The sequence below is a fragment of the Echinops telfairi genome, unplaced genomic scaffold (genome assembly GCF_000313985.2).
Source record: "Echinops telfairi isolate 266 unplaced genomic scaffold, ASM31398v2 ScPeMD7_25;HRSCAF=90, whole genome shotgun sequence".
NCBI classification, from domain to species: domain Eukaryota; kingdom Metazoa; phylum Chordata; class Mammalia; order Afrosoricida; family Tenrecidae; genus Echinops; species Echinops telfairi.
The window spans coordinates 17633183-17652943 of record NW_022103922.1 but is presented as its reverse complement, the minus strand read 5'-3'; the positions used below and the strand labels follow the sequence as shown (position 1 = coordinate 17652943).

The 19761-nt window shown below is 40.1% G+C and overlaps 1 protein-coding gene across 1 annotated transcript in view; it reads right to left on the bottom strand.

Moving 5' to 3' along the window:
• The window catches only part of CNTLN (centlein), a 204403-nt gene that overhangs the window by 131586 nt on the left and 53056 nt on the right, over positions 1 to 19761 (bottom strand). Inside the window, exons 6-8 of the mRNA XM_045289198.1 lie at positions 17535 to 17668; positions 12348 to 12510; positions 1761 to 1958 (exon numbers count right to left, since the gene is read on the bottom strand). Coding sequence (XP_045145133.1) covers positions 1761 to 1958; positions 12348 to 12510; positions 17535 to 17668 — 495 coding nt within the window. The remainder of the gene's footprint in view (positions 1 to 1760; positions 1959 to 12347; positions 12511 to 17534; positions 17669 to 19761) is intronic.

Sequence of the window (19761 nt, the reverse complement as noted above, 5' to 3'; positions counted from 1 at the left end):
GGAGGGGAAAAAAAGAGGCGCTGATACCAAGGGCTCAAGTAGAAAGAAAATGTTTTGAAAATGATGATGGCAACATATGTACAGATGTGCTTGATACAATTGATGTATGGACTGTTATAAGAGCTGTAAGAGCCCCCAATAAACTGATTTATATATATAAAAGAGGAACTGCTGAGAAGGACTTTTTCTCACCATCACAGGGACAGCATCCATCTCCACCATGCTCTCTGTCTCGCAGGCTTTGTCTTCATTGCATGGCTTCAAAACAGTGTCCCATACGGCACGTGCGCCACGCTTTTGCCAATATTCCCCCACTCCCACGGACAGTGCCAAACACATAATAAAACCCACATCCAAACCAGCCACCGTTAGTCTCAGTCAGTTCTGAATCTTGGAGATCCTGAGTCTGCTGGAGTAGAACTGTGCTCCACAAGGTTTTCGATGGCTAATTGTGTCACAAAAGTAGATCAACAAGCCTTTCTTCCAATAACACATAGTAGGGGTTCAATGAAATCTTTACAAAACTGAAATATTTCCAAAACAAACAAAAAATGTCTTATCATTCTATGTAAGACTCTTGGAAATTTCGCTTTTTAAATTAGACTACGTACAGGTACAGTATATATTTCGTAATGTGAGTCTAAAGCCCTACTTTTCTTGCTGACGTCACACTTGGCCTCCCTGCCACACTAGGTGCACATTCACTATTGCAGCAGGCTAGTGAATGCCATCCGTTCTTCCCAGTTGCCATATGCTTTCCTGCCTTTGGGAGTGTGTACACCCTGTCATCTGGCCTATGACAGTTTTCCTCACCCTACTGTACTCATTAACTTGTCACACATTTGTCTGGTCTCAGTGTCAATGTCTTGTTCTCTACATCTCTGAGTCTGAAGTCAACTTCTACTTCTATTCTTCCATGAGTTTTTTAAAGGCCCCGCATATACATCAATACTTATACACAAGAGAAAACTCCAGCAAGAGAGGTAAGAAATTTGGTCAAGTTTACAAAGCCCATGGGCAGAGCTTTACTTCGGTGTGAGGTTTATCTCAAGATAGAACTCGCATTTTTATATTTGTTTATATTATGTAATAGTACCAAAACTAGTTTTGAAGGTCAAAACTAGTTTTGAAGGTCAAATAACCTGTCCCGAGTCATATATCGAGAGTGACAAAATGAGAACAGATATTAAGTATCATGCACCAGGCATTGAGGCGAGTACTTTACGAATCTCCCTATTCAATACTCTTTCCATTTCATTACCTCATTCCATTAAGAAATCTCAATACGGGCACAATCTATTAATCTGCTCTAAAATAATAATATGTCAGCCAAATAATTCATCCTAAGCTAGTATATTACATATACCCTGTACTTCCCCATGCATCTCTGCATGCATTCACTTCCATAAAAAGTATAAAATAGTAAGATGCAAAATTATCTGCCATAATTTGTTATATTATTTGCATATTTATTTATGTATTTTTCAAGTTTTTACAAAAAATGTTACAGGAGCTAATTTTATGTTATTATGTGTTAGTGTAATCAACAGCAGATGACTGGTGATGCAGTGGTTAGAGTGCTCAGCTCCCAATCAGAAGGTCCACTCTGTCGGAGAAAGACGTAGCAGGCTGCATCTCTAAAAGATGACCCCCTTGGCACCCCATGGACAGATCTACTACGTCTCAGAGGGTCTCAAAGAGTCAGAATCTAGTTGACAGCAGCATATTTGGGTTTTAACATTTTTCAGAATTAGCCTTACCTCTTTTGGGGGGTCTGAATCGCTTTCCTGAGGTACAGGATGGCACGGGGCTCCTTGGAATACCTGGAGTTTTTCTTTTAATTTAGCATTCTCTTGTTCCACTTGAAATAGCTGATCCTGAAGATTAACAATACTTTGCCGGAGATTAGCTTCACTTGATTTTGTGGTTTCAAAACAAATATGTAATTCATTATAAAGCTGTTCCAAAAAATATATTTAAATTGTGTTAATAATAAAATGGTTTATGTCTGCATATGTGTGTATGTATATATATATATATATATATATTACTTATAAAGCAATCACTTGTCTTTAATTACTAATAGCTTAATAAGGGAAACAAGCTATAGATATATGGAAAACTAAATGACATTGTTAAATATCAATATAAAACTACTCAACCTCAAACTTTCTCTCATGGAGTCGATTCCAACTCATCACAACCCTACAGGACAGAGTAGAACTGCCTTGTGAGCTTTCTGAGGCTGTAAATCATCATGGGAGCAGAGCCTCAACTTTGTTCCTGTGGAATAGCTGATGGTGGGTTTGAACTGCTAACCTTGAAGTTAGGACTCTAACATGTAACCCACTACACCATCAGCGAAACACATATACATATGGGTGTGTATTACAACTGATGTGAAAAGAGGCAGTATGAATTATTGGCCAACAGTATCAGAAAAATGCGTTGACTTCCTCAGGTGGATGAGAACACTTTAAGCTATCTAAATTAATCTTGAGTGCTCCGTGAAGGAAGGATGTGACTTGAGCCCCATGACACTAGTATAGACATTAAACAGCAGCAAATAAAATCATGCTAAGGATAAGAGAAGCATGAAAACCTCATACTCCATGGAAGGAAAGAAGGGGAGAATGATGTAAATCAGACTAGGTGAACTTAATATATCCACTTGAAAGAAAAAAAGGTAAAATCCAAGTCCTTCATTGAGAGCTCATTAAGATTTACTGATACAGTAAGTCCCTGAGTTATGAATGAACAACTGTTGAACTTACGGACCTCCCACACTTGCCCTTTAATAAGATATAATTTCCCTCAATTTGAAACTACAGAACCAACTCCTAATTAAACAAAGTACCAGTACTCATCATCACCACTTTGTAGCATGTAGCATTTTAATTCACTGAGTTTTCTAGCCTGTTGTTTCACTCACCAAAACCACACCATTTAAGTCAAGTCCAGGCTAGTTCAGAGCAAGCCTATAGGAAAGAGTAGAGGGGTTCTGTAGGTGTCCAGGGTTATCAATCTTTATGGAAGCGGACTGTCGCATGTTTCTCCCACAATGCTACTGGTGGGTTTGCATTGCTGATCTTCCAGTTACCAGCTGAGCACATTAACAACTGCACAATCAACTAAGGCTCCTTTCTGGCACCAAGTCTCAATATAAAGTGCATGCACCTATTCCAACTTAGCAACCAATTCGCCTTAAAGACAGTAAGAACAGATCTTAGTCATAACTCAGGGACTGACAATAAATTCCTATTTAGGATAAATTCGTTTCTGCCAGTGAAATAGGAGGCGAAGCAGAGAGAGAATGAGAGGACAGAGCGTTGGAGTAAAATTGTAGACAGAATGTAATGACTCTTTTCAGGGCCAGATTACAGAAGATGGGCTTTCTCTGACCGACAACGGGGAGTTTTGGAAGGCCCTTAGACAACAGAGACTAGCAGAAGTAATGTTCTGGGGGGAAATGATACTTTTAATTTTTTATTCAATGCCTTGTGCTTTAAGTAAAATTTTGAAAATGAAGAATTACTATTTGTGACACCTGGTATACAAGTGATACCATACAAAGAGTAACAGATGACTAACAATATCATTACCCCAACATCATTAACGTGCTGGGTGAAAATTCTATGGTTGTGAACAGATGAGACAAACTTCAGTCCACGGTAGCAATTTACATACATCAGCTTTACACGTATTTGCTGTTGGCACACGAACAGTTACTTGAGAGCGCACACGGGTCTTTGTTTGCTTTCAAAAGAAGATTAATAGCGAGATTTTACAACAAAAGAGATCTTCAAACTCCGAAGTGAAGAATCTCAAAATTTGCTAGCTGACATTGGTAGTTTTAGGTTTTATCATCCGGTCCAGCGATGTAAGGAAGTATCTTTGCTCAGGATTGTCAGCCTTGTCTCACGGGAAAATGTGTTAACCGTACAAAAGATAGGAAAAATTTAGTTCATCTATACACTTGGGATTTGAGTATTTTTTGTATGTATGCTACACTTTTATAAACAAAGAGCTTTTAAAAATTTTTAAAGGCTTAGGAAACCTTTCTCTAATGCTTTTCCTGGGAGAGGTAATTTCTCACAAAAACACAGCCCTCTGATATATAATTAAGCTCAATCTACTTTTCTCCTCCATAATGGATTACATTTCTATATCATTGAGGAAACACTTTCAATAATTCAAATACTGCTAAAGAAATCTTTATACAGGAAGGGTTGCCTATATAATTTATAAAGAATTTGTACTTCCCCTTCCCATTACCTTCTTTATGAGGGGGTGTGGCCACATCCTTTTCACAGGTGACGTCCTCAGATGTTCTAGTGGAAGAGGAGTATATGGGAACCTGACAGCTCTAAAGGACTGTGAAGGGATCAGAGCGGACCCTGTCAGGACCTACCTGCACTTTGTTTCTGCTTGCATGACTGAGTTGTTCAAAGTGGAAAAGGGAAAAGCAAATTCTGGAGGCAAAAGCTAAGTGATTAGAAGGAGTTAAAAGTAGGGCAAGGTGAAAAACTGCCCCAAAGCATACACAGCCAGTTATTCAGTGAATGGATTATTCAATCTCTTTCACTTGGCTTCATACTTTATCAAATTAAACACATATTTCTGGAAAAAAAACAGAAAATATTAAACAATTCACAGATTTCAAATCTTTAAGAAACTCACAGACATTGATAAAGGTTGACAAGAAAAATTCACAGCCTGCCTCCCAATTCCCTAGGTGTGTGGGCATGATGCTGGTGTGTGCTCCAGATGGAGAAGCAATGGACTAACTGGCTACTCTCTTTCTTTGGGGTGCCATGTCTCAGTGGCTGCCTTCACAGATACTCACTAAAGGATAGGAGCCTATTCACTTATGGAAGAAGGCAGGAGCCTGTCTCTTCCCGTATTTCCTGTCTTTTCTCCCTTGCTTCCTCTATTTGCCTTGCTTGCTCTGACAACGAGTGTACACAGTAGCACTCTGAGGCAGGAGCTGCCTTGGGCTGATCTGTTTCAACTGGATGAGCCACCCAACACTGGGGGCAAGCTCTCTGCCTTTCTCTGAGCATCCATCCTGCCAAGCGGCTGGTGAGAGATGACTGAGAAAGCATGGAGCAACTTACTTACATTGGCACTGCTACTGATATTGGGACAAGCACTCTCTCATTCCTTAGTCTTCCTCCAAATACAGATCGCCTGCTTGACTGTTTTCCATGATGGCTCACCGACATCATGAATTTAATAGCTATAAGACCACTCGGTGTGCACTTAAAGGAAAAGCAGCAAAGAAATCCCTCCCGCCGTTTTAATTCTAGGCTCCAGTGCACCAGTAGACTTAACTCCGGGAGTCTCCTAACAGGTCAGGCCTAGCTTTAGTTTAAAGAGTTCTTGGTTACAAAGCCTTAGGGCAATACAAAGTTTCTCTAGTGGTTCTTGCAGGGAGGCTGAGGTTTCAGATATCTTAGTGGTTTGCCTACATGCCATCTTATTCTCATCTTACTAGAGTGAAAAAAATAAAGGAGTAAATTAGGAAATACAACAAATACATTCAACTACATTGGTTTAGGCATCCTGAGTTAGTCACGTTTTGCCTATTATCAATCAGAATTCCCTACAGTAGGTTTCACAGAGATTCTTCTATAAGAAATGTTCTGTCCTTAGAGATTTTGGAGTGCATTAGTGTTACTGAATTTTGCAGGATTCTTTTAAAAATATACAACCATTTAGTCTGTTACATACTTTAAAAGCATCTCTTGAAGAAACTGAAGGAAAGCAAGAGAATGTACAGGGGAAGGAAATATACAGGGCAAGTTTTCTTCAGGAATGAGACCCAAGAATCAAAGTCATTGATTTTCAGGGCGTAGGCTGAGTACTTGTGAGAAAGATCCCGGCAAGAGTTACCCTCTTGGAAACCTAACAGGGCATTTCCAGCCCTTCCTACAGCATCGCTGTGAGTCAGATTTGACTCAAGGGCAGTGAGCTTGGTAGAAGGAGTACACCTCTTCCCATATTTTTTATTAATGTGGGGAAATGAGGTGATAGTTCTGAAAAGACCCGTAAGGCATTCGTTTGTTTAAGAACTATATGTACTCCGTGCTACTCTCATGGAGACAATGATACTACAAGGGAAAACTACATCTGTTCACAGCAAAATAAATAAAAGAGAACGCACTGTGAGTTAACATGTGCTTCAGACTCAAAGTACGCATAAGCTAGCATCTATTTTAGTGGGTGGATACGGGTTTGTATCATATAATTACCATCAAATAGAAAAGTTGATACAATTCATATTTAGTGTATCAAGACATGTTCGCCAGGAAGTCATGCTGGTGAAATGATTACCTGTATTGAACACACACACACAGAGACCTGATGTCCAGATGTAAATAACTACGGAAAGGCCTACAAACGTCACCATCCCCTACAGAAGAGAACACACCACTGACTTCCCCTCATTAACAGCAACTTCCCTCCCACGAGGCCGTCTCCATGTTCCCCAGGCGGCAGGTCTGGCTGAGATGAATGAGTTCGTTTTGAGCTCTCTGGTAAAACAGGACTCCCCTCTTTCCTGTGCTCAAAAACCACCCAGTTTTGCTTCACCTTCTATTTCCCTCTTCATTCCCTGCATGCTACTGTTTGGGGCAACTGTTCTCATCTTTTTAGACTGTGAAATGGTTATCAGAAACAGATTCTCCACTTAATAAATGAGGGGATATGAAGAGTAAGGGGGGCAGTTGGACGAATTAAAATGAAAGCATCATTAGAAATGGTGAATTAAGACCTAACTCTTTAGAAGTAAGCTTAGAAAACTGTTGCTATGACACCCATTTTTCTAATCCAATTCACATAAGTCTTAAAACTAAACCCCAAATATTATTTAGAAATACTAAAAATTAACCTGATTGTATGAAAATAAAATTTTACACAAGTAATTTTCATCTCACTGCTGCATAGATTTTTGAATTATCCCATGTTTTAAAAGAAAAATTCTAAAAAAATACACAGGAGAAAGGTGGGTATTAAATAAAATGTGCCAAAATTAGAATGAGTGATTTGACGTGAGTGAACCCTAGATGTCCAAACAGTATTATACGTAATAAAACAGTGTGATTTGTCCCAAGCTAAAAAATCCTGAACTCCACAACTAATGTATATTCCAGGGGAAAAAAAGAAACCAAATGGGTTTTATAAAAAAAAACCTGTGCAAGATCAAGAAGTGAAACTGCGTGATATTACAGAAAAATAGTGCGAAGGGGTTGTGTGCAAGCAGCAGGGGCCTTGGCTGAAGGGTCGCCTTGCAGGCCTTTCCCAGCAGACGGCACCTGCGACGTCCTCTTCTCCAAAAGGAGCGGAGGCGCGTCTTGGGACAGAGTTTAACTTTGCTACGAAGCACTACAAGAACTGTGAAATGAGAACCGTTAATAAAAGTTTGTAAAATCTGTTTATAGAATCCTTTAAGGAAAAGACCAGGGTAGTCTACATAGGCTGGAACAATCCTGAGGGCTTTATAATGAAAGTTAAGAGTGTAGGTTCTGGACAGAAGTTACTTAAATTTGAATTTTACCATCTAGGGATTATTTGGCTTTAGGTAATCTATAAAACAAGGCTAACAATACCACATAGGTTTGTTGTGAGGCTTAAAACGATAATGCGGGGTTTTTTAAAAAGCCCTTTTCCCAGCTCTTGATTCACAATAAATTCAATGAAATTAATGCTTAGAATTATATGGTTGTTTTAAACAAGTTACACATTTACCTCAGTTCACGTAACACATTTCTAAAATAATGGGTGTAAATGGTAACAGATTCCCCTAGCTTATATTTCTATTTTATATTCATTACTTATGATTGTGTACCCATTGGATGGCCTTCTATCTTGTATTCTTTTTTTTACATTTTTACCCCTCTCTAGAATGATTTACCCACCAAAATTGTTAAAAATCAAGCCCACTAGAATACATTTAGCTTAAAACAGCAAAAACACAAAAACAAAAAAGCCTTTATAGAGTTAAAAAATCTCTTGCAATTAATATAAGCATCTACAATTTTAAAATTGTATTATCCAAATAGGGATATTATAGTATGCACCTCCTGTTCAGTGACTTAACATTGAATGGTCATCTCCTATGGGATAGGCCCTCTTCAAACTCCATATTCTAATGAGAATTTTCATTCTTTAGTAATTGATAGCAAGATTATCTCGATGTAAGAGTCTGCGTTAAAGGGTCCAGCCTAAATAAAGGGTGGTGATTTGAACCTGCCAGGCTTCCATAGAGGTTGCAGCCTTGCAAACCGTATGGGCTAGGTCTACCCTGTCCTATGGTAATTAGGAGTCACAATCAACCTGACGGCATTAGTTTAGCTTGGTTTCTGGTATCTCCATGTATAAGTGTCTATTCATTCCACACCATTATTCTGATGTAACTGGCTTTTCATAAAGCAATCTCTTTCCTTGGTTTATACTGTCAAAGTTCTCCAAATATGATTAATAACCTAAACTGACAACAAAAAGATGTTTCTTAGAGTTTTGTTTACAATAGTTAGACACCATATATGATCAATACTGGGAAATGGGTAATTTAACTATATTCTTATTTACAAAGTATTTCTATTTGAAATTATTTTAATAGTTGTATAATGTGAAATGAAAATGTGTAAAAAACTGAAAGATATATTCTAAAGGCTCATGTATTTGCTCTTGAAAGATGAAATTATCATTTTTATACATTCTTATGGGTAACTACATAGAAACCACCAAAGGGGGGAAAATCTGTAATATCTACTGAATTGAGTCCGGTTGATAATAATTAACTATCTTACAAACTATAAGGGTTTAAAAAAGCTTCAAAATTGAAATATTACATAGAAATTACAATTTCTGAATGAAATTGGTAACATTTTCTATTTCCCATGATAACATCTAAGAAATAAGTAAAAAGGAAAATTCAACTTGGAGGGGGAAAAAACCAATAAAACAGACTAAAGACAAGGAAAATTAGAACCAGATTTTTTTAAAACAGCAGATCTTGATTAGTTTTATTGTTGAGTTTTGGGGTTTAGTTTATTCCCTTTTTGGCTCCACACTATTCGGAAACACAACATATTCTCATTTACAATGATTCTTGGAAGTGATAATCATAATTTTAGGAGGAGGGTATATGAGGTTTCAAAATGTACCCCAGGTCAAAGTTTTAGTTAAGGCAAAGTCCTCTAAATGGGAGGATATAACGCTACCTCTCCAATTGGAGTGAAGGCAATAACTAGGGAATTGGTGGCTGGGGCTTCAGGTCATGTAGAAGAGTAATGAGGCACTAATTCGTCCCTCGACGTCATTTGTCACCCTATCTTCTAGATTAAGCTTCACTGATACCACTACATCAATGACAGCCTGATTTGTCTAAATGCCTAGGACAGGCCCCAGAGTTTTATTCCCATTCCACCCTCCATCCTCATTCGAACTTACTTCATACTTACTGTTACCACTTAATGTCAGCTATCAAACCGATTTTAAGCTTTAATCGGTAAAGAATGAAGGAAGCGGAGCAATTATTGTCATCATGTTGGGGGAAGATCATGCAGGTACTGGAAACAAGTACAAAAACCTTGAAGTTGAAAAATACCTGGTATGTGCAAGGAGCAGACACCAAGGTAGTGTGTACGATGTGGAGCGGAGGAGGTGGAGAAAAGAAGATGAGATCAAGAGGCCATGCCCAGGCAAAGCGTGTGGGCCTCAGAGGCTGCAGCAGTGAGAATTGTGATGCTTCCTTTCAAGGGTCTGGGGAGCCTGGGTACTAGTTGGGCAAGCTTTGGACCGCTAACCACAAAGTCAGTGGCTCAAACCCAACAGCCACTCCTGGAGAGAAAAATGAGGCTAGCTGCAATCATAAAGACTTCCGACCTTGGAAACCCTATCGGGGTCACTATGAGTAAGAATAGACTTCATAGCAGTTAGTTTGGGTTTGGGAAAACCAGTGCAGGGTTTTGAAAAGAGAAGTGATGTGATTTGAGTAAGGTTTAATAAGAATATGGTGCATATATGCCGAGAACAAGCTAAAGTCAAATGACAAAGGAGGAATCTACTAGAATAATTCAGGCTCTACATGATAGCAATTTGGACAGGCCCCTGGAAGGCAACAGTGGTAAGGAGATCTGAATTGTGGACAGATACAGAATGAGAGAGACAACACCTTCATTGTGAACCTCTTCATTTTAGAGGAGGACCTGAGTGGTGCTCGTGGTTCATGCAGATGGCTGCCAACCACGGAGTTAGATTTTGGGCTGCACACCACAGGCCCCCCAAAAGAACAGCTGGTAATCTACTCCCCCCAAACCAGCCACTGGGATGATGACGTGACATCACCATGAGTCATTTCTGACCCTGTGACAACTGGGCTTTTCTGTTTGTTTGTTTCTCTTTTAAAGTTTGAGATAAGCCGTAGGCAGCCAGGTGAAAAGAAAGCAATTACATGTCCTCTGTCCTCGACTTCAGTCCGGTGTCTCGAGGTAGCTTATTTGTGAGGCATCGCTGTCATGACTTTAGAAGTCTAAGTGATTAGTTAGCATCACCAGGGTGTGCATTTAAACAGAGAAAAGGTCCTAGGACTGACTCCTGGGGCATTTCAATACTTAGTGCACAAAGGCACCTGAGACGAACCAGCAAGAGACCCAAACTGCAAAGCCAGAAAAGGAAGGCAGTAAACCAGACAGAAGCGGCATTTCCTATGATATGTATATATGTGCCCCGTACTCGGGTGACTACCTCTGGGAAGAGAGATGAAATGAACTGGGGGTGGAGGGAGACGCTCAACTTAGATGATCGTCATTGGCATTTCTGTATTATTTTAATTCTCCTGCAATAATGTATTCATGTAATTTTTGTATAATTAAAAAGAGAAAATGATTTTAAAGTACTCTGTTCTTGGTAAATCGAGAGAAAGGATACATTTCCAAAGAGTACTAGCCATGACTTCCGGGGAGAGGGATTCGGGTAGAAGGCAGCGGACTTTCTTCTTTGGTTCACAGGCTCCTGTACTGTTTGAAGTTTTAATATAAGCCTGGCTGACTCTGATAAGACCATTCTTCATCAACACGTGGTAAGTATTCCGCTGTATGAGGCAATCCAGAACTGCCTCACAGTCCTCAGAAGGACAGAAAGAGGATGGCTGCTCTCTGCAGAGGCTGCACAGGTGAGCCAACCATGATGCTGAAATCAAGGCTGCAGCGTTTGAAGGAAGAACGGGGGTCTTTCTCAGGTGATGATGGGATGAAATGCCTTCTAAGAAAAGAATTACTTGGTTCAGCAAGACAAAAAGGAATCTCGGAAAGTACAAGTTAAATGGCAATGGCAATGTAACTGCTTTCATTCTTCCTTCCCGTGTTTTCCCTTGTTAACTGTGAGAGAAAACAGCTCTTAGCAAGCGAGAGGAAAGGTTTACAAATTTCAATAACGAGCAAACCTAAAGACAGATTGAAATACAAACTGCAAAGAATAGAGGCGTTTAAACACTAAGAAAGGGAGAGAAATCCTGTGAGTCAAGTTGATAAGTGAAAAAGAAAGAAGTTAAAATTAGTAATCAGGTAAAATTTCTCATACTATTTTTTTTTTTTAGCAAGGGAAGATGGTTTGAGGGGGAAAGCATAATGGACAATCTCAACATATGAAACAGCACACTACAAAAATATAAAGAACTTAATTAAGGTGTTTCTTTCCTTTTTTAATTACTAGCTATAATTATTACTGCTCAGTCAGTCAGCCACCTAAGTATCTGGGTAAACCTTCTTGAGGGGCTGCTACAACAACTCCCAGGCGGAATGACTACTTAGAAGAAATGTAAAATAAAGAAAGAAAAATCCCTGAAAAATATTGATCCTAAAGTCCCCAACAGCATACTGATATGTGTTTGTGCAGATTTTCCAATACAGTAATACACAAATTCTATATGGAGAATCTTCCTCAGATCATAAACTAGTATCATAGTTGATGAAATATTTTCCTCATAACAGAAGCCCAAGTTAATGCCATTATCAAAATCCTTTCCCCATGTGTGGGCTATAGCCCTAGTAAATTTCACAGAAGATATAAAAGATTCCAACTTATAAAAACAGTACCCTATGGAATTAATCTTACAGAGATTTTAAAAATGATTTAGCTCTATCAGCCAAAAAACCCAAAACCAACCTCCAAACAATTTAAATATTACCAAGTTGAAGCACCCTTTCATGTACAGTTCTGAAGAGCCATATATAAAACGGGAGTAATAAGGACATGCTAAAATGTGGAGGTTTTGAAATTCTATGTATTTGCATATGCCTATACACACACAATTACATTTTTAGGACAGAATAGTAGCATACTTTTTGATACGATATGCTTTCGGCTGTGTGAACATCTTCCTGGTTTCGCAGTACTTTCTGGGTGTCCATATTGAGCACCTGCAGCTGCTGAATGAGCTCCGCTTGCTGGGCTGTGTGCGCACTGTTCTGTTTGTAGAGATTCTGCAGCTCCTGCAGCTCCTTCCTGAGCAAAGCAAGCACAGACGGAGGGAGGCAGGGAGAAGACCGTCTCAGCTAAATCACTGTGTCCACCCAAGATTGCAGATCAGCTTCCCCTCTTCACCTATTTTTACTGCGGGCACCCTTAGTAACAAAGCATACTATATACAGTATTTCATATTTATCACATATACCTAGAAAGTATTGATAGAACTACTCTGAGTTTCTAAGCTGAACGCATATCAATTTTCTTTTATAGCACGGTAGTAATAAAACCCTGGATCTGCAAGCCCAGAACCGTCATCTTTCGGAAATTAAGTTAATGCTTCCGTTCCAAGAATTAGTAAGTACTGATGCCAACAATAGCTTTCTATGACAGTTTTGAATGCGGTGTAAGTCAAGTTTTCATGATATAGCAGACAGAATTTTAAGTGTATTAAAAATAATCTCCACAGGCAAATTAAGTATCAACCCAAAGTCCCCATCAGTAAGCACCACGACCAGTTCCAGTCTGCAACCTCAAGAATCTGAAGGAAAGGATGAAGCAGCGAGCGCAAGGAAGAGGAGCAACACAGGGCACCTCATCCTTCAACCCACCAGGTAAAGCTTACAAGAATGAAGCTACAACTCACACTGAAGACAACACTAGCGTTAACATGTGACCCACCAAACCAGAGCACATCACGAACTATAATCAATAAAGAGAAAGTTTCAGTACCTGGGATTGTTTGGCTGTATGTCAACTTGGCTGAGCCAAGAGTCTCAAAGTGCTTTGGCAGTTCAGGTCTAATAATCCGCAAGGATGTGACCTAACACAATGTCATCAACTCCATGATGGTACCTTCTGTGAGCAAGCAAGCTGTTGTTAAGAAGATCAGGGTAGAATACAACCGCATTACTCAGGTCACAGCCCTGATACAATTAAAAGGAAATTTCCTAAGGTAATTGGCCTACTTTGTTGATAAGTGGACATGTAAGTGACTTCAATTTTTGCTGCACCTGGATCCCACATCTGGCTCATGGACCTCCAGATGGACTTGCGCCAATGGCATGCCAAACCCTGGGAAGCATTGGTGACCTGCCATCTGACCTGCTAGCCACTCACCTCTCTACCTCTCTAGTCACAAACTTAATCTGCTTACCGTGGGTCCCTCCCCTTCTGCAACCATTCATGTGCCTGCCAAGTTTGGGTTCATCAGCCCCCAAAGCCACACACATCAGTTAAGTCTCCAGTTTAACATCTGGCCCATCGGCTTAGAGCTGGACTTGACTTGTCACTTTCTATTGCTGTGTGAGCCATTCTCCTGATATAAATTTCTGTACGTGTGTTTATCAGTGGTTTTGCTTCTCTCGCCAGGGAACCTGGTTTAAGATAGTACCTCTCTGAGGAAGTGCGATCACATTTTAAAAAGCAACAAAGAGCATGAAAGAGCAGAAATAAATTTAACAAAAAAGTATCCAAAACTCCTCTAAGGAGCAACTGGGAACACTTAACAAAGGTAGACGGAACGAAATAGAATGGTGTTCCGTACTCTAGGACAGGATGATGGAATACTATAAAGACACAATTCTCTCTAGGTTTATTTATAAATGCGATGCTGTAATAGAAATAATGAACCATGAATTCTACCCTAACATTCACATGGGAAGATCAACAAGCAGTGATCAGAAGGAAAGCTCTGAACAAGACCAGAATGGCGCATGTATCCTGTGTTATTCCTCTTCATCATCTCCATTCTACTGTCTCCCCAACCCGAGACAGCCTGCACTGCCTCGGCTCCCTCTCCTCCGATTCTGACTGAACTTGACTAGCGGGAGGAGGTGTGGCTAAGAGATGGGAGGCTAAAGGAGACCAAAGGTCAGGTACTTACTTCCCCAGCTCCCTCTCCTGAACCGCATCTAGTAATGGCTTCTGTTCCACAGCTCTAGTTAAGGCAGCCTCTTTCCCAGGCTCCACTTCTCACTGAGAAGTGGTACCACATCCCCTCTCCTTGCCCCTCATGGGCTAGCGGAGGCAATGGCTTTTCATAGTTGTTAACCTGTGATTGGGATTATACTGGCTTAACGTGTCTTATTTGGAAACCACTATGTATCAAGCGTTCAGTGGTTCGTTCCTCCAAAGTGGGGAGCCGAGACCTTCTCTGAATGAGAGGGAAGGCCTCCGAGAGATGGGCTGACACCAGGGCTGCGACGATGGGCTCAAACATGAGAGTCCTTGTGAGGCTGGTGCAGGACCTGGCAGTGTTTCCTTCTCGTGCAACGGGCTGCTGTGAGTCGGAACACACGTGATGGCACCTACCAACAACCACAATTTAGAAACAAGTGACCTTACACTATGCTGGATCCTCCAAACAACAGACATGCTATGTCGATCTTACGTGCCCTCGCTATCTCACTCTTCTTAGTTTACTGATACATCTGTGACCAAAACTACGACTGTTTTTGTACACATTAAAAATGGACTTAAAACAACAACAAACAGACCAAAAGTAAAATGCTCAAATCATTTGACAAGACGGGCAGGGGATTCAGTTAACCTTCTATATAACTATAGTATCATTACCTTTCCAGGCAAAAGTTTTGGTTAGGCAATTGAAGTTGTTAGATCTTTTTATGTACCTTGTTTCTCAATATGTATTACAAAGATTATATGTGCATTCATCTATATATTTATTTACACTCTAGCTCAGAAAACCATTTGAGCTAAGTTAAAAAGAAATATCCCATAGCACAATGGTTGACATGGATTAGATATTGAGGAGTATTTTAAACGATTTCATAAATTCCAAACACATAAGCCCACAGAGGAATAAAGCGGGGTCAACGAGGAAAAGTATACAAACAAGTGCTTAGATCACTGTTGTAACAAGCACAGTGTTTGTGGCTTATATACAATATCCAGTTTCAAGAAAGTAATACTGTGGCTCACACGCTCTATCCTCCACAAGAAGTGTCATGAAGGAAACGAGACATGTCCAAGAGGCAGTCCCTATTCAGACAACTCAAGAGAAACACTACAGGCATCTCAACTACCCATTACCCTACTGCGGTTGTTAGTCACCAGCAAGTCAATCCTGATTTGGGCTGGAGTTATCTGTTAAAGAACTTTGTTTACCTGGCAATATGCTTCCAAAAGGTTGCAGCCTGGACAAACAGAGAGATCAGGTCTATTGTCATTGTAAGGTCATCACGAGTCAGAACGGGCTCACTGACAGCAGTGGCATTGCCTCTGCTCCACATTTCCAACGCTACACCACTGCCCTACTCCCCTGTGATTTCTTATTAGCAGCTTTGGCAAGTCCATATGCTCTCTGGCCAATTATTCTTTTATCACGGTGCATGAAAATGCCCATCTGTGAGTATTTTGACACTATTTATGGCACCTTATAAAACACAATTCTTTGGCTATAACAGAAATGTAGGGACTATCCTTAATGGCAGATATGATTATTCTAATTCCATATATTTAAAGCTGCACTGCATCCCAGAATGAATCCACATATACTAACATCATAATACTCTAAAATAAAAAGTTAGTTGTTAGAATACTGTCTACCATTCCAGCTGGTGGCGTAAAATTTAACACCCAGCTGCCAACCAAAAGGTCCAGCAGTTCTAGCCGAACAACTGCATCACCGCTAAAAGTTCATGGAAAAGGGGAATTATAGGAGAATGGAACCATAGTGGTCTTGCTCTGGGCTGATCGCTACAAGGCCAGCAGTTCAAAACCATCGGACCCTCTGCAGAGAAAGATGAGGCTTTCTACTGCTGTAAAAAATTCCACTATTGGAAACACATAGGGGCAGTTCTACTCTGTCCTAATAGGGTGCCTATAAGTCAGAATTGACTCTATGACAGTGAGCTGGGTTACACACACACACACACACACACACACACACACACGAGTCCAAATCACCTCAAAAACACTAATTTCCTAACATTTTATTTTACAAATGTTACATGTATCAGGGTTCCAAAAAGTTCGTGAAAAAAATGGAGTTAAAAAATAATGTTTCTTCCATGAACTTTTTACAGTTCACACACAAACACACACACACAAAGCAAGCATCCTACAATGCTTTATTCTCCTTGTCTGGTAAAGGAAATCATAAGATAAATGAATAGATGATAACTATAAAATACTTGAATATACTTAAGAACCTAAGGATGTCATCCTTACCCCTTCAAGCAATCTCATTTTGAGAATAAAGTTAAAAGCTATTTCCAATAAGTAGATTCAAACTCATGGAGACACTTCTATAGAACAGAGTACAACTGCCCCATAGGTTTTCTAAAGCTGAAATCTCCTGGGAGCATATTGCCCTATCTTTCTCCAAAGGAGTGGCTTATGGGTTCACACTGCGGACTTTGTGGTTAGCAGTTAAGCACTTAGTGTTCACCAAATGCCATTAGGAAGCTGTATTTTATGAATAAAGAACCAAAGCCAACCCTACTTTCTCTGAGTCGGGCCAAAGTCATGACACTGCAGCACAGAGCAGAGCTTCTCCACAGGCCCCTACGGCTGTCCATCTTTACAGGAGCAGCCAGCCTCACCTTTCTCACGTGCAAAGGCTGGTGAGTTGGAAGCACCTGCCTTGAGGTGTGCAGTCTGAAGCTTCACTCACTGCACATCTAGAGATATTTATTTTTAAAACAGTACAAGGAAATTAATTATGTTGATACAGAAAGCCCAATTAACAAACCAAAAATGCACAGAATAAAATAAGAAGTCAACATTGTGTTTCATAGTTCGCTGCAGACCTTATATGACTAGAGTGAATAATATCAAACATGTTATTAGGAATTTTTAGCATGAAACAATGAACGGACGCACTGTTCTGGTTAAAAATAGAAACAAAAGGGTAGCCTTTGATCACACTCTATCCAATCTTATCGACCGACCCCTGATTCTGTAAGGTTCCAAATTTGGGGTATATAATCCCAAATATTTTCAATGTATAATAAATATATGCTCTCATAGAAAACATATTTGAATCATGTGTCTAATGACACTTACATAAGGCTGACTAAAAAACGGAGAATACTTACCTGACTAGGGTAATATCTATATCTTTCTGGATAAGTTCAGTTTGCTTATTATTCAACTGCAATGACAGGGCATTATATTTACTCTGCGATACTTCAATTTCTTTCCTTGCTTCAGTCAAACTGTCTTCGAAGGCCTAAAATTAGAGTATTTATAAGCATTTATGTCACAAACAAAATAAAGATCAAATGTAATAAGAAAGAGCCTTTTGTATGTAACTAACTGTTCTGCGAGTGACATAGAATTAGTAGGGTTTTCGCTGTTTACATTCCAGTGTTGCTATTTTCACGGATAAAAACTGCGCATAATTCATATTTGGGGGTTTGTAACATATTTAAATCAAACATGTACAAGAATACTAACACAACAGAGTCCTAAGTAGTAATCTTTCTGTAAATCAAAACACCCTATTAGTTGTTGCCAAGCAGATTCCACCGCTGCCGAGTCCGCTGTGCTCCGCGGTCTTCGAGGACCAGGCCGAGGCCCTCAGAGCAGGCTCAGGGCCTGTCCCCGCCCCCTGGTGGGCTGGCATAGGCGGCCCCTGGATTCGCATCATGTGCTGAACTCTTAGTGCCGCTCATGGATTCCTGACATCGCCACACCTCATGAGAACTGAAAGAGGGCACGTCTGATTGAGGAATTGGCGATTTGAGTTTGGTGGTAAATACCACCAACACTAGAAGACAATGCATCCCACTTCTTCTCACCCTTCTCCAAAATATAGAGGATCCTGGAACATTTCCCAAGTCATTTTCCAAATACATCTTTACCCAGATATCAAACCAGTCAGAAACATCATAGAAAAATTGCAGACCAATATTTTTAATGAGCATAAGCTTTTAAAAATGGTCAACAAAGACTAGCAAACAAATCCTACAAAAAGGATAATAACCCATAACTAAGTGGGCTACATCCCAGCAACATGAGGCTGGTTTAACATTCACAAAGCAATTAATACAACATACCACGTCAACCGAATAAGAAAAGCATGCCATAGAGTGATCTCACTCGAGGCAGAAAAAGCACTGGCCGAATTCCAACACCCCTCATAATAGAATACTGAATCAGCCAGGAAAAGAAAGACGTTCTCCGATCCCATAAAGGGCATTTACCAACACCGACAAATAGCTCATTACTCCTTGGCCGAAGGCGCCCTGGTGGTGCTGTCACTAAGCGCTGGGTGCGAGTCCACATGGTCAGTGGTTTAAACCCAGCAGCTCCTCCTTGGGCGAAAGAAACGGCCATCCGCTCCCATGAAGATGTACAGCCTCAGAAGCCCTTCTTCGGTTTCCGTCAAATTCAAAGGCCTCATGAGTGGAAGTGGAACATTTCCAGAAACCGTGCCAGACGAGGAGCCCTGGGGCTGCAGGGCCCTGAACGGAACCGGGCAGGAGCTGCTTTCTCGGAAGGAAGTCGACACTGGTGATGTGAGTGGGTACAGCCTGTGGGAGCAGAGCCTTCGAGATCTCCGTTGGCTGATGGGGCACGACTCAAGCAAGGTAAAGAGAAAGAGCTGCAAAAATCTAATGATCAGAGCCTGGAATGTGTGAAGTATGAATCTAGAAAAACTGGAATTCACATGAAGTGGAACACATAAAGATCAATATCCTAAGCAATAATGAGCTGAAATGGACGGGTATTGGCCATGTTGATTCCAAAAATCATATCATTTAATGTGCCTTAGATGACACAATCAAAAGAAATAGGGTTGTATTCACAGACCAAAAGGACATTTCAATATCAATCTTGAAGTATAATGCTGTCTGTGATACGAATATATTTATTTGTCTCCAAGGAAATCCAATCATTACACCTATTATTCAAATTTATGCACCAACCACAAAACCTAGTGATGAAGAAATTGAAGAATTCTACCAATGTGTTCAGTCTGAAGCTGATCAAACTTGCAATCAAGATGCATTGATAATTATTGGCAATTGGAATGCAAAAGTTTGAAACTAAGAAAAAAGTACTGTAGTGGGGCTTCTCCAGATCGAATATACAAAATAAAATTGACAGTAGTAAAGATGATGGAGAAGCTCAGTATCAGTAGCTAAAACCAGGCCAGGGCTGACTTTGAAACGGGCCATCAATTGTCCATATGCAAGTTCAGGATGAAGGGGAAGAAAATTAAAACAATTATGAAAGCCAAAAGATGACCTTGAGTCTATCCGACCTGGATTTCTTTTTTTTTTTTTTTTAAACATTTTATTAGGGGCTCATATAACT